Source organism: Pelodiscus sinensis, chromosome 26 (assembly GCF_049634645.1).
Source record: "Pelodiscus sinensis isolate JC-2024 chromosome 26, ASM4963464v1, whole genome shotgun sequence".
Taxonomy (NCBI): Eukaryota; Metazoa; Chordata; order Testudines; family Trionychidae; genus Pelodiscus; species Pelodiscus sinensis.
The window spans coordinates 12229220-12243262 of NC_134736.1; the positions used below are offsets into that span (position 1 = coordinate 12229220).

General features: G+C 65.7%; 1 protein-coding gene across 1 annotated transcript in view; it reads right to left on the reverse strand.

Annotated features, from left to right (window-relative positions):
• Window positions 1-369: 369 nt before the first annotated feature.
• The window catches only part of ROBO4 (roundabout guidance receptor 4), a 31090-nt gene continuing 17416 nt past the window's right edge, over window positions 370-14043 (reverse strand). The window contains exons 8-16 of the mRNA XM_075909602.1: window positions 13850-14021; window positions 12910-13104; window positions 12428-12470; window positions 11467-11606; window positions 8803-9141; window positions 5851-5992; window positions 4042-4257; window positions 1609-1985; window positions 370-747 (exon numbers count right to left, since the gene is read on the reverse strand). Coding sequence (XP_075765717.1) covers window positions 506-747; window positions 1609-1985; window positions 4042-4257; window positions 5851-5992; window positions 8803-9141; window positions 11467-11606; window positions 12428-12470; window positions 12910-13104; window positions 13850-14021 — 1866 coding nt within the window. The 3' untranslated portion in view covers window positions 370-505. The remainder of the gene's footprint in view (window positions 748-1608; window positions 1986-4041; window positions 4258-5850; window positions 5993-8802; window positions 9142-11466; window positions 11607-12427; window positions 12471-12909; window positions 13105-13849; window positions 14022-14043) is intronic.

The following is a 14043-nucleotide window of genomic DNA, read 5'->3' on the forward strand; positions in this document are numbered from 1 at the left end:
GGCACTTACCCTGGGGTCACCATGGGGCTGTCAGGGGCTTCTCCCATGCTGGGCGGAGAACTCTCCCCCTTGCCTAGGTGCTGGGCAGGAGCGGGCTGCCTGGCTTTCTGCCTTCCATCCTCCTCCTTCCCTATCGCAGGGCAGGGGGGTGTCCTCCAGGGGCTCTCTCTGGGTGCCTTGGCCCCTGTGCTGGGGGCAGAGGGTGCTTGCCTGGCTGGCCCCTTGCCTAGGCGCCCTGTGCCTGCTGGGGTGCCACTGGGCGCCCTGCAGAGCCCAAGAACATGGCCGGGCCCAGAGCTCAGCCTGCAGCCTGCGCCTGACCCGCTGCAAGGCGAGGCACCAGCCCAAGAGGGGGCCAGCCGTGCAGCGTCCCCAGGGCACCATGGTGTGTGGGGCTGGCCCCAGAGCGGCCCGGCGGGCAGGCTGGGCGCTCCCCTGCCAGGGCTGCTGCAGTGCCAGAGCAGGGCACCCTGGAGGGCCCCGCTCGCTCCCGCCAGCAGCCCAGTCACCCTGTTCCAGGAGCACCAGCAGTAACACCTGCCGTTCGGCCTGGGCCCCGGGGCAGCAGCCCGGGCAGCGTTCCCGTCCCTCCGGCTTCTCTGCAGCAGGCGTCCATCCCCTCGGCCCTCCAGAAGCACTCGGCCTCCATCTTCTCCAGCCAGCCAGTGCCCCACCCCCACGCTGCACCGTGCCAGTGCTCGAGGGGGGGCAGGAGTCCATCCAGCGGGGACGCGGGCGGAGAGAAGTCTGGGGGAGAAAGCAACCCAGAGTCAGGCTGTGAGGCTCAGGGAGCGGGTGCATGAAAATCAGTGACCCAGGGACCCCAAATCTGGGCCTCCCAAGGCAAGGAAGCCTGCGCCCCTCCATAGCAGCCCCCCGCCCACCCAGCAGAGTGAAGGGCCAGGCCAGCATTCAGCAGAGATGGGCTGCCAGGGCACGTGTTCTCAGGGGGGTGGCCTGACCTCAACGCCCGGCCCCGACACCCGGCCCGTGAGCACGCCGTGACGCTGCTGTGCGCTCGGGCTGAGCAGGGGTTCATGGCACAGTCACAGCAGCAGCCCTTCCCCGGTGAAGCCCACAAAGGGCTTTGCCCTCGGAGGCACAGCTGGGAGCAGGCCTGGCCCAGTAACTGAGAGTGGAGCAGGTGGTGCACAGGGCCTGCCCAGCTGGGCACCCAGCTCTGCCATTGTGGGCGGGATGTGCCAGGGCTGCAGGGCTCGGGGGCGGTCTCCTCCCAGCGGCAGCGTTACCCACGCCCAGGGGCTGAGTGCGTGGTGGCGGCTCCGTGGCCCTGGTGAGCGGCTCCGTGGCCCTGGTGAGCGACTCCGTGGCCCTGGTGAGCGACTCCGTGGCCCTGGTGAGCGGCTCCGTGGCCCAGGTGAGCGGCTCCGTGGCCCTAGTGAACGGCTGCGTGGCCCTAGTGAGCGGCTGCGTGGCCCTGGCGAGCGGCTGCGTGGCCCAGGTGAGCGGCTCCGTGGCCCTAGTGAGCGGCTCCGTCTCGGCGCGAGGCAATACCGAGTGAGGCGCTGTGCCCAGAATTCCCAGCCCCCGAGAGCCCACCCAGAGACCTGGCTGTCCGGGTCACATGTGGGCGCAGGCTCCAGGTACCTGCGCTGGCCGTGCTCTGGCTCAGCCCCACGCAGAAGCTGTCCCCGGCCACGGCCAGGGCCTGCGCGAAGTTGGCCTCCACAAGGAAGGAGCCGTCGGAGCTGACCAGGCTGCAGCGCGGGCTGGTGAAGTTCTCCTCGGAGACGGAGCCCCAGCCGTTGAGCAGGGAGCCGCAGGGCGAGCCGCCGGCCTCGCTGGGGCTGGCCGAGGGCATCTGGCGGCACCTGCGTGAGCAGGGCCCGGAGTGGCAGCCGCCCCCCTCTGCCTCAGGCTCGTCGTCCTCCTCGGGGGCAGGACCCGCCCCCAGCCCGGCGGGCAGCGGGCTGCAGATGTAGCCGTAGGTGTGTGGCGGGGAGACGTCGCCCTCCCGCTGGTGCCTTGGAGAGAACACAGGCAGCGGCGTCAGTGGGGAGCCGCAGCCTCGCTCCTGCGGGATTCGCGGTCAGCTGGGCACAGCCCAGCCCCACCCGGGCTCAGTCCCCAGCGCCAGCTCGCTGCAGTGACCCCCAGCTAGCGGAAGGCCGCTGGGGCCAAGAGGCCCTGGGGTGGGTGCTCTCTGCAGCTCAGGGCAACGGGCCTGAGTCCTGCCTGAGGTCCCCTGGGAGCCGCACGGCGCCAGGGACTGGGCGGTGTCTGGCGCCACGAGCACAGCGGCTGTCTGGCCTTGGCAGGAAGGAGCTAACCCCCAGGGCTGCCCTGCCCCTCCCCGCTAGAGCACATGGTCGCATGCACTTGGCACGCTGGCCTGGGGCTACACAGCACGGTGCAGAGCAGGACTCCCTGGGCGGGCCCCACCCTGGGCTTTGCACCAGTGACCCCAGGCTGCCAGCCCAGGCTCCCTGTACAATGCAGGGACAGGGCTACTGAGACTAAGCCCCCAAAAGCCAGCCAGGGGGAGATGCTGAGGAGAGAGGTGGCATGTGTGCATAGCAAGTGAGCAGACGCATGCATGCATGCGTGTGAAGGACTGTGCATGTGGGAGTACAGGCAACGGGGGGATGTGCGTGAGTGTGCAGGCAATTGTATGCACAGGTGTGATTGTGTGGATGAGTGTACAGGTTGTGTGCACAGGCAAGTGTTCAGGCGGGGGGTGGTTGTGTGTGCAGGCAGCTGTGTATATGCAGGGCGAGTGTGCAGACTTGTTTGCTCGTGTGAGTGCAAGTGTGAATTTATGTTGGTGACTGTAGGCAGTTGTGTGTGATTGCACAAGCAAAGTTGTGTGGGTGAGGGTGCAAGCAGGATGTGGTCTGACTGCAGGGGGTGGCTGTGTGCATGCAGGGAGGTGGGTGAGTGTTGTGTGGCTGAGTGTGCAAATGTATGTACGGAGGGGTGAATGCGCAGATGGGTATGTAGAGGATGCATGTGAGTGCAAGTGGGGGAAGCTACAGGTGCCTGTGTGTAGGCAGGTGTGGTTGTGTGTGAGTGCAGATGGGCATGCGTGAGTCTGTGTCTGTGGGCGAGTGTGTAGGCAGGTGGATGAATGTTTAAGCAAGTGTGTGCACACATGGGTGTAGGTATTCAGGCAGCGATGTGTGAGTTCAGGTGTGTGAGTGTGCAGGAGAGTGTGACTGTGCAGGTGGATGTGGGTGCAGGGAGCTGTGTGTGTGTGTGTGCATGTCTGTGAATGTGCATACAGGCATATTGTGTGTACAGGTGGCTGTGTGAGTGTGCAGACAAGGGTGTGTGTGTGTGCAGGTGGGTGTGCAAAGGTATTCAGGTGTGTGGGGTGATTGCAGGGACCTGAATGTGAGAGCTGGAGGGTGTGTGCAAATGGGTGTGAACATACAGACAAGTATGTGTTTGTGCATGCGCAGGTGTGTTGGCATACATGGCCGGATGTGCGTGTGCAAGTGAGTGTGCAGTATGTGTGTGTGCAGGCAAGTGTGCAGTGTCTGAGTGCACAGTGTGTGTGTGTGTGCAGAGTGCAGTGTGGGAGTGTGTGCATGTGCAACGTGTGTGCATTTGCAAAAGTGTATGCATCTGAGTGCACAGTGTGTGGCATGTGCAGGAGTGTGTGTGTGTGTGTGTGTGTGCGCGTGTGTGTGTGTGTGTGTGTGTGTGTGTGTGTGTGTGTGTGTGTGTGTGTGAAACAAAAAACAGGACTATGCAGCACTTTAAAAACTAACAAGATTCTGGATCTGTGCAAGTTTTTTTATATGGCTGATGGATTTCCATTCCAAATGGCTAAATATAGTGCCTTACATGTAGAATAGTAACAGAGATGTAGCCGTGTTAGTCTAGTCTTGCTGAGTGCAGTGTGGGAATGTGTGCATGTGCAGTGCGTGTGCAGTGTGTGCATGCGGGCGCTCAGTGGAACACAGGGAGGCGGGAACCGTGGGTGGGTGCAGCCGGAGGTTGTGCCTGGCCTTAGGCCTGGCAGCAGCCCAGGGAGGAGATGCACTGGCTGGGCCCTCCCCAGGCCGGAGCACTCACCTCTGGCACTCAGCCTCCGTGCTGAGTTCCAAGTACTCGGCCACCTGGTCTGGGGTCAGCACGTTCTCGTCGCCGAGGGAGGGCCCGGGCGAGGCGGTGGCGAGGCGGCGGCAGGGCACGGAGGGCGAGGGTAGCGCCCCCTCGAGGGCACCGCCTGTGCTCAGCAGCCACTCTCCAGCCGGCACCAGCCAGGCTGCCTCCCGGCACGCTCTGCTCCTGCAGGCACAGACCCCATCATGCCGGGCCCTGGCACCCCCTCAGCTGCCCACCTCCCCCGCCCTGCTCACAGTGGCCCCCCCACGGGCTTGCGGCCAACAACCAGAGGCTGCTGCCAGCTGGGGGTTAAGCCAAGGCCTCCATCTTCCTCCGCCAGAGAGCACAGCCCCCCCCCAAAGCCAGCCCACTCAGGGCCCTGGGGGCCGTTGGCCCAGCCGGCCACAGGGCACTGACCTGGCTCACAATGGGCCTGAGGGAGACGTGGGAGGGGCCAGGAGGTTCCCATTGCATTTCAGAAGCAGCTCAATGGATCCTCATGGGAAACGAGACCCGACCTAGAGCGGGCGAGGGACCGGCCTGGAGAGGGCGAGGGGGTCCGGCCCATTCCCAGAGCGGCCTGGAGAGGGAGAGGGGGTCCGGCCCATTCCCAGAGCGGCCTGGAGAGGGCAAGGGGGTCCGGCCCATTCCCAGACCGGCCTGGAGAGCGCGAGGGGGTCCGGCCCATTCCCGGACCGGCCTGGAGAGGGCGAGGGGGTCCGGCCCATTCCCGGACCGGCCTGGAGAGGGCGAGGGGATCCGGCCCATTCCCAGACCGGCCTGGAGAGGGCGAGGGGATCCGGCCCATTCCCAGACCGGCCTGGAGACGGCGAGGGGGTCCGGCCCATTCCCGGACCGGCCTGGAGAGGGCGAGGGGGTCCGGCCCATTCCCGGACCGGCCTGGAGAGGGCGAGGGGGTCCGGCCCATTCCCGGACCGGCCTGGAGAGGGCGAGGGGGTCCGGCCCATTCCCGGACCGGCCTGGAGAGGGCGAGGGGGTCCGGCCCATTCCCGGACCGGCCTGGAGAGGGCGAGGGGGTCCGGCCCATTCCCAGACCGGCCTGGAGAGGGAGAGGGGGTCCGGCCCATTCCCGGACCGGCCTGGAGAGGGCGAGGGGGTCCGGCCCATTCCCGGACCGGCCTGGAGAGGGCGAGGGGGTCCGGCCCATTCCCGGACCGGCCTGGAGAGGGTGAGGGGATCCGGCCCATTCCCGGACCGGCCTGGAGAGGGCGAGGGGGTCCGGCCCATTCCCAGACCTGCCTGGAGACAGCGAGGGGGTCCGGCCCATTCCTGGATCAGCCTAGAGCAGGCGAGTGGGCCCTGTCCCATTCCTAGAATAGACCCATACGCCTAATCCTGCCACCCGGCACGATGCTCCTACCGACCCAGCAGCCCAGCCCGGCGCCCGAGGGCAGAGATGTGCAGAGTCTGCAGCCTGGTGCTCGCAGTGCCAGCACTATAGGAAGTGGCATCGCCATGAAGCGGGCAAGCAAAGTCGCTGGAGGTGCCAGGCCTGCCCCCCGCACAGCTCTGCCGTCGCACTGCCCCGGCTGCGGTCTGTTCTTTGGCCTCGGAAGCACTGCTGGGAGAGCCGGGAGTGCAGGGAACGCAGGGGGGCCCATCCTCAGTGCTGCACCCAGCCCCACTGGCCCATGGGATCTGCCCTCTGGGCTCAGGGAGCCCGGCGGCCTGGGGCCCTGCGGAGGCCGCGGGTGCCCTAAAGCACCGTTCACCTGGCAGGCCAGGCAGTGACAGGAAACGTGGAAGGGGCCTTACTCTGGCTGCACCCCCCGGCCCTGGGGGCCGTGTGCGGGGGGAGGAGCTGGATGAGGGCGCAATGTGCCAGGTTGGTGCAGGGAGCCGCTGGACTGCAGCAGCTTGGGGGAGCTGCAAGTTGTCTGCACTTTGGCTTCCTCCCCTGGAAGAGAAACAGGAAAGAAATGATTAGCTAGCTCCTGATCACCAACCCATCTGTCAATCATTCACTCAGCCAACCTGCCAATCACCACCCACCTGCCAATCACCCACTCACCTGACCTGCCAATCAAACTAAGCAGCTGCCCAGCCCCCAGTCACCCACCTGCCCGGCCCACCTGTCAGTCATCAGCCTAATGGTGCCTCATATCACCAGGTAAAGAACCAGCTCTCAGGATGGGTAACGAACACTTAGCGTAACAGCAGCTCACCCGGCCAGACCCCCTCTCAGGCATTGGGGCGGGCAGCCTCATTCTGTGCTATGCTCCCACTTCCCCACTGGCCGGCCTGGCGTGAGATTGGTTCGGGCTGTGGTAGAACGAGCTGTGCGGGGGTAACGTGGGGAGGTAATTCTGTGAGTGCGGTAACGGTGGAGCATGACCACAGGCTACGGCTGAGCCGAGCAGGCCTCAGGCGTCACTCTAGAAACCGGCGCCTAAAGGCACGTTCTTGGCAACAACCCCAGGACACAGCTCCAAGCTCAGAGCTGCCAGACCTCAGCCCTGTGCCAGCGACACCGTGCAGAGCCTGGGGTCCCCCGGGGAGCCGGACCCCGCCTGCCCAGCAGGGTGAGTTCAGCGATCTCACTGGGAGTGGGGAGGGCCTGCTAACGGATACATAGCAGGGAAGTAGAACACTCCTGGGGGAGGATCCCGCAAACCCTCCAAGCAGGAGGTTGTGCACAAGCGAGGGCGGGGGTCGTATTGGAGAGGTTGTGCACAAGCGAGGGCGGGGGTCGTATTGGAGAGGTTGTGCACAAGCGAGGGCGGGGGTCGTATTGGAGAGGTTGTGCACAAGCGAGGGCGGGGGTCGTATTGGAGAGGTTGTGCACAAGCGAGGGCGGGGGTCGTATTGGAGAAGTCGTGCACAAGCGAGGGCGGGGATCGTATTGGAGAGGTCGTGCCCAAGCGAGGGCGGGGGTCGTATTGGAGAGGTTGTGCACAAGCGAGGGCGGGGGTCGTATTGGAGAGGTCGTGCCCAAGCGAGGGCGGGGGTCGTATTGGAGAGGTCGTGCCCAAGCGAGGGCGGGGGGTCGTATTGGAGAGGTCGTGCCCAAGCGAGGGTGGGGGTCGTATTGGAGAGGTTGTGCACAAGCGAGGGCGGGGGTCGTATTGGAGAGGTCGTGCCCAAGCGAGGGCGGGGGTCGTATTGGAGAGGTCGTGCCCAAGCGAGGGCGGGGGTCGTATTGGAGAGGTCGTGCCCAAGCGAGGGCGGGGGTCGTATTGGAGAGGTTGTGCACAAGCGAGGGTGGGGGTCGTATTGGAGAGGTCGTGCCCAAGCGAGGGCGGGGGTCGTATTGGAGAGGTTGTGCACAAGCGAGGGTGGGGGTCGTATTGGAGAGGTCGTGCCCAAGCGAGGGTGGAACCCATATTGGAGAGGTCACGCCCAAGTGAGGGCAGAGGCCATATTGGCGAGGTCGGGCCCAAGCAAGGGCGGGAGCCGTATCAGAGAGGTACCCAAGCAAGGACAGGGACCTTATTGGAGAGGTCCTGCCAGGGCGAGGGCCGTGGGTGATACCGAAGAGGTTCCACCGGGGCAGGAGCTGTATCAGAAACGTGTCCAAGCGAGGGTGGGGGCTGTGTTGAAGAGGTCCCACCAGAGCGAGGGCGGGGGCCATATTGAAGAGGCCTGCTGAGCACCCAAGCAATTCTCCTGCACGCCACTGCTGCCTGTCCTGACCCTCCCCTGAGCCCGTCTCCCAGCCACGGATCACTCCCTCCCCGCAAGTAGCCACACCCCAGTGCTGCGGGAACAGGGCCGGAGAAGGGTCCGTGGGGCAGTGTGACGGCGCGTCGGGGAGCCCCCACCCTGCAGCCTCAGCCACAGCCAGACGTGAGACTCAGCCAGGCCTAGAATAGAAGGTTTATTTGCTTCTCCGAGATCCAGCGCAGCGCAGGCTCCGCGTTGACATCGAGCCTGGGCAGACAGCCAGTCGTCTTGGGGGAGGGGTTCACAGGCCCCAATTAGGGGTTTACTTAGTCCCTCCGCCCAGCCTGCCCCTTCCCCCAAGCACGGATCGCTCCCTCCCCCCAGGCAGCCACGCCCCGTCCTCTGTTCAAAGGCCTTCGTGGGCCAGGTGAGAAGGTGCCTGCCCTCAGGGACCCGGCTGGGCCATGCACACAGACGCCGTCTCTGCAGACCAGCGCAGGGCAGCAGGGCTCGCACTCAGCCCGACACAGCAAGCAGCCCCCACTACGTCCCAGGCAGGCCGCGGCTTCGCTGAGCTCCCCGGAGCTGCCGGAGCCGGGTGCGTGGCTCGGGCTGGCGGAGAATGCCAGGGGGCTGGGTGCCTGCTGCAGCTCTGGGGTGGGCAGCGGGGGGCCTCCAGAGCTAGCTCAGCCCCTGCAGCCAGTGGGGCGTCTGGGCGGGCAGTGGGAATCGGCTACAGGAAGGGACTCGGTGCCAAGTGCAGAGGGGCCTCACAACTCACCCTGCTGCTCCTCCTGCAGCTGACTGGGCATCTCAGCCCTACCTGTGCGTGTGCTCCTGGCCCTGCCCCGGGGACATGCCCCCCACTGCTCCCCAGCCTGCCAGAACTTGCCCGCACTCCTAGGACTCCCTGCCCCCCCCCCAGCATGGCGGGGAGGGGGCCCACAGGGCTCATCCCGGGGCCGACCAGGAAAAGACCGAACAAGGGCCCTGGCCGAGTGGGGGGCAGGGGAGCACCGGGGGGACAGGCCCAGAGCCGCTGCGGGGTTGCTTTGAGGAGCAGGTTCCTGGAACAAAGGCCCAGAGCTCCCAGCTGGGACTTACCTCTCTTGCTGCTGCTCTCCCAGCGGCTCTGCAGGGTGAGGCTGGGGGACCCAGGGCCGGCTGGCTTCCACTGCCCTCTGTTTCCAGCTCTGCTCACGCAGCCGCGCTCCATGCCGAGGCTCTGGCTGTAGCGGGGCCCGGGCCTGTGGCTGGTGGACCCCCCAGGCTTTGTGGCTCTGAGGTGAGGGCCAGAGGGGCTGGGCTGAGGGGGCCCGTGGAAGGTTTGCATGTCCCTGGCAGGAAGGTCGACATAGAGCACCCGGTACAGACTGCTGCTGTCAGACGCCCGCAGCGCGGCTGGGACCTGGGAGCTCTGGCTCTGCCTGTCGAAGGACATGGCTATAGAGAGAAAAGGGAGAGACACGGAGTGTTACTGCCCCATTTCCCGGGGGTGCACATGCCTCTCCGGGCACCCACAGACACGCCAGCCAGCCCCGGGACCCGGCTCGGGGAGCTGGGCCAGGCCTGGGAACCCGGCTCGGGGAGCTAGGCCAGCCCCGGGACCCGGCTCGGGGAGCTAGGCCAGCCCCGGGAACCCGGCTCGGGGAGCTAGGCCAGGCCCCGGGAACCCGGCTCGGGGAGCTAGGCCAGGCCCCGGGAACCTGGCTCGGGGAGCTAGGCCAGGGCCCGGGAACCCGGCTCGGGGAGCTGGGCCAGGCCTGGGAACCCGGCTCGGGAGCTAGGCCAGCCCCGGGAACTCGGCTTGGGGAGCTAGGCCAGCCCCAGGAAACCGGCTCGGGGAGCTAGGCCAGGCCCCGGGAACCCGGCTCGGGGAGCTAGGCCAGGCCCCGGGAACCTGGCTCGGGGAGCTGGGCCAGGCCCTGGGAACCCGGCTCAGGAGCTAGGCCAGGCCCCGGGAACCCGGCTCGGGAGCTGGGCCAGGCCCCGGGAACCCGGCTCGGGAGCTGGGCCAGGCCCCGGGAACCCAGTGTCACATTACCGAATTGGAGGGAAGCAGCCAGATCGCTGCTGCACCCCTAGGTGGGGGTGTTGGCCCCAGAAATCTGTATGAAAGGGAGCCATGTGGGGTATTGAATGGGAGCTTGTTGTTTTCTGATCCTGTGTACACTGTTTATGTGAGTATATAATGTCTGTGTGTGTAGATCTGTAATCTGTGTGGAAACTGAAGATTTCCCTGCATGTGGTTAAGCATTGGGCAGGGCCGAGCCTGTGGAGCCTGTGGACATGCTAATTACCTGTGGGACAATGGTTCTCAATGGGCTAAAGACACACCCAAAGAATGGGGGCTGTCCTGAGAGCAGCCAGCAGGGAACACAGAGAGGGTGAGGACCAGGTGACCTGCTACATACTAGAAGAGGCCAGGAAGGAGTATAAAGAGGCCAGGTGGTCGATGCCATTTGGTTCTCAGCTCAGCACTTCATCCCAGAGGCAGCATTGCAGGGATCGAAGAGCCCGGAAGACCTGTGAACCCATCCTGATCGTAGGATGTGCAATAAGAACTTTTAAACCAGCAGCTGCAACATCTCTGCTAGAGCCTGCATCGAGAACTGGGAGATTCGGTGCATGTAACGTACTGTACTTTAATAACCTTACTCTCAGGCTTTTCTTTCTTGTGTTAATAAACCTTTAGATATAGATTCTAAAGGATTGGCTCAGCGTGATTTGTGGGTAAGATCCAGAGGGTAAATTGACCAGGGATCTGTGGCTGGTTTCTTGGAACCGGACAGAACTTGTTTGGGGTTGGTGGGATTGGGTGCTAGGACCCCCCCCCCCCACCTGTGTATGAGGCCCGGGGCCATCTGGGGCATGGATATTGCTGGGGTGTCAGAGGGGTTTTGCTCAGGAGGCTTCAGGTAGGCAGCTGAAGCGCTCTGTGAGACTGGTTTGTGGCCTATTTGGAGAGGTCACCAGTCAGGGGGGGCTGTAAGGAGCCCCGGATTTGAGCAATTCGCCCTGAGCGGATGCCCTCAGCTGTGCCCAGACACGGCCCGGTCTGTCACACCCGGCTCGAGAGCTAGGTCAGGCCCCGGGAACCCGGCTCGGGGAACTAGGCCAGGCCCCGGGAACCCGGCTCGGGAGCTAGGCCAAGCCCCGGGAACCCGGCTCGGGAGCTAGGCCAAGCCCCGGGAACCCGGCTCGCGGAGCTGGGCCAGCCCCGGGAACCCGGCTCGGGAGCTGGGCCAGGCCCCGGGAACCCGGCTCGGGAGCTAGGCCAGGCCTCGGGAACCCGGCTCGGGAGCTGGGCCAGGCCCCGGGAACCCGGCTCGGGAGCTAGGCCAGGCCCCGGGAACCCGGCTCGGGAGCTAGGCCAGGCCTCGGGAACCCGGCTCGGGAGCTGGGCCAGGCCCCGGGAACCCGGCTCGGGAGCTGGGCCAGGCCCCGGGAACCCGGCTCGGGAGCTAGGCCAGGCCCCGGGAACCCGGCTCGGGAGCTGGGCCAGGCCCCGGGAACCCGGCTCGGGAGCTGGGCCAGGCCCCGGGAACCCGGCTCGGGAGCTGGGCCAGGCCCCGGGAACCCGGCTCGGGAGCTAGGCCAGGCCCCGGGAACCCGGCTCGGGAGCTAGGCCAAGCCCCGGGAACCCGGCTCAGAGAGTGTCACTCAGACTCTTTCGCTGTGGGGCGCCCTGGCGCTGCCCGAAGGCACAGTGAAGGGTGCAGGCTGGCCAGCGCGGAAGCAGCCAGGAGCAGCATGGCAGGGACTCACTGGAGCGGTGAAGGTCCGGGCTCTCTTTGGTCGCAGCCCACAGGAGCTGGCTGCTCGATCTGCTGCTGCCGCTGCCGTTCCTGGAACAGGAGGCGGCTTTCCAGCTGTCAGCCAGCCACGGGGAGTTGCTCACGTCCCTCCTGGGGAGAGATGAGGCTGCCAAATTTCTGACTGCACAAGCTGAGCACCCTTGCTCCAGCCCCTGCCATGCACCCTCCCAAGGCCCCACCCATATCCTGCCCCTTGTCCAAGGCCCCGGCCCCACTCACTGCCTCCCTCCATAGCTCTCTCACTGGGCTGGGACAGGGGCTCAGGAGCAGGAGGGGTGCGGGCTCCAGAGTGGGCACAGGGAGGAGAGGTCTGGGGTGCAGGTTTCCTGGCCAGAGCCAGCGCTCAGGGTGAGGGCCGTGTGGAGCCCCTGTGGCTGTCCCGACTCCTAGGTGCTGGAGGGGCAGGCCAGCTGCTTCCCTGAGCCATGTGGTGGCGTACTGACCGGAGCTGCCAGGCTCTCTGGGCTGGAAACCAGGTACCTGGCGCCCCTCGTGGGGAGGAGACGCTCCAGACAGTTAGCCGGGGAAGGCACCGGGAGAGGCAGCAGCCCGCCAGCTCCGGAGAGCCCCAGAACCTGGGCTGAGTTGCTGAAACCTTCCTCCTGTGCCAGTGTGCAGGGAGCTCGCAGAGGAACGCCCGGGGAGGGGGGGCAGACACTCCATAGCGTGAGCCCTGGGGTCCCCCTGCCAAGGCACCAGGGCTGGCCGCTTCCCTGCTAATCTGAGCACAGAGCTGCCCTGGCCAGCAGTAGGGGCAGCTCGGTGCTGGGGCTGGGGGCCGGGGCAGCTCCTCACTGGCCATGGCAGCTTCAGGGCCTGGGGAGAGGCAGCTCTTCCCCTACAGCGGCCGCGCAGTCGCAGCCATCGCCTCTGGGTGGGGTGTGCCGTGGTGGGGCCGAGCCATCACTCACCGGTGCCAGAGGAAGGCATCTTGGCTGGCGGATCGGCCCCGCCCTGCAAACGAGGCAGGTGTTAGTTGCACAGCGAGGGCTCCTGCCAGTGACCACGGCCTCCCCTGCCTCCCCCCCTCGTCGGCAGTGCCTCCAGCGCCACTTCTCTCATCAGACCCCTGGATCTCATCTCATCCCCCTGCGCCAGGCCAGGCCCGCTGCCAGCTCTGCACCAGGCCCAGCATCAGCAGCTGGAGAGCCCCGGGGCTGCTCCCCCACCCTGGGATGGGAACCCCTGGGGCTCAGGGCAGGGCCCCTTCTGAGAGCAGCTCTCAGGGCAGCCCGTGGGCAGAGCTCAGCCCGTCTAAGCCGCTCCCCAGTGGAATGTGCGGGCGAGCGGAGGTGGGGCTGGGACTTCTCAGTCTGACTGCGCCCAGAGCTCTGCTGCCCCCGCTGGGGAGCGGCCAGCTGGGCACGGAGTTCCAGGAGCAGACTGCACTCACCTTTCTCCAGGGCACACTGCTGGCCTCGGCTGTAGTGCCTGGCATGCTGCTGGCACAGGTAGACGGCCAGCACCAACAGCAGGAGCCAGAGCAGCGAGCCCACGCTGGCAATGACCACTGGCTGGCGAATCCCAGCCAGGAAGTGGCCGAAGGAGAACCCGGCTGGGATCCTGGCCATCTTCCCCACCAAGGGCTCTAGGAAGGAAGGGGCGGATCAGAGGGTGAGCTGAGGGGACGTGCTGTGGGCAGTGCCTCCTGCCCGTACAGCTGCCTTCTGCTCCCGTGCCCAGGGAGGGGCATTGCAGAGCCAGGCTGAGAGCTGGGCTAGTGCTGGGGCGGCTGGGAGGAGACTGGCCCAGGGGGCAGAGGGAGACAGCACCACCCCCACCTCCCTCCGCACTCCTGGCACTCGCCCAGGGCCAGTGCATAGAGCCCTGCGAGCAGCACACCTGGAGAAAGAGCAGGGAGGGGCCTATGGCCTAGGTGGAACACCGAGGGGCAGGCAGAACCGGGAACAGAATGGTGTTCCAGACACCAACGCTCGGCCCAGCCCTGCAGACAATGTTCCCCGTGCCCAGCTCCAGCCTGACCCCGCAGACAGTATTCCCCATGCCCGGCTCCAGCCCAACCCCGCAATGTTCCCCGTGCCCATCATGAGAGAAGGGAAACTAAGCCCAGGGTGCATGTCCTGTGTGCTACCCCCAGAGGGTCAGACACTGGGGAGGGGTCAGACATGTCCCTAGGACTCCAGGCTGGCACTTTGCAGCTGGCAAGTGCCAAGGCTCCAGTCTTCTGAAGGCAGTAATCTGCTTGCCCCCTCCCCACTCCACCCCCCTGCTGGCTCTCTGCTCGCAGGGCTCACCCCCTCCCTTTGAGCCCATCCCGGCTCCAGGGGGCTGCAGCTGCACAAAGCGTTCTGGAACAAAAGGGCAGTTCTGACCTAGGCTGCTGCATGTGGCATTGCTGGGCACCCCGAGCCCAGCTCCATTGAAGGCTGCCACCTGGATACAGACGTTAACCCCAGCCTGTAACACGACAGTTTCCAGGCTGTGTGTCTCTCCATCCACGGTCCTGTTAGTGTGATGGTGCGTTCCATTGCCGAGGTACCACACCTGCAACACACCCAACAGAGCT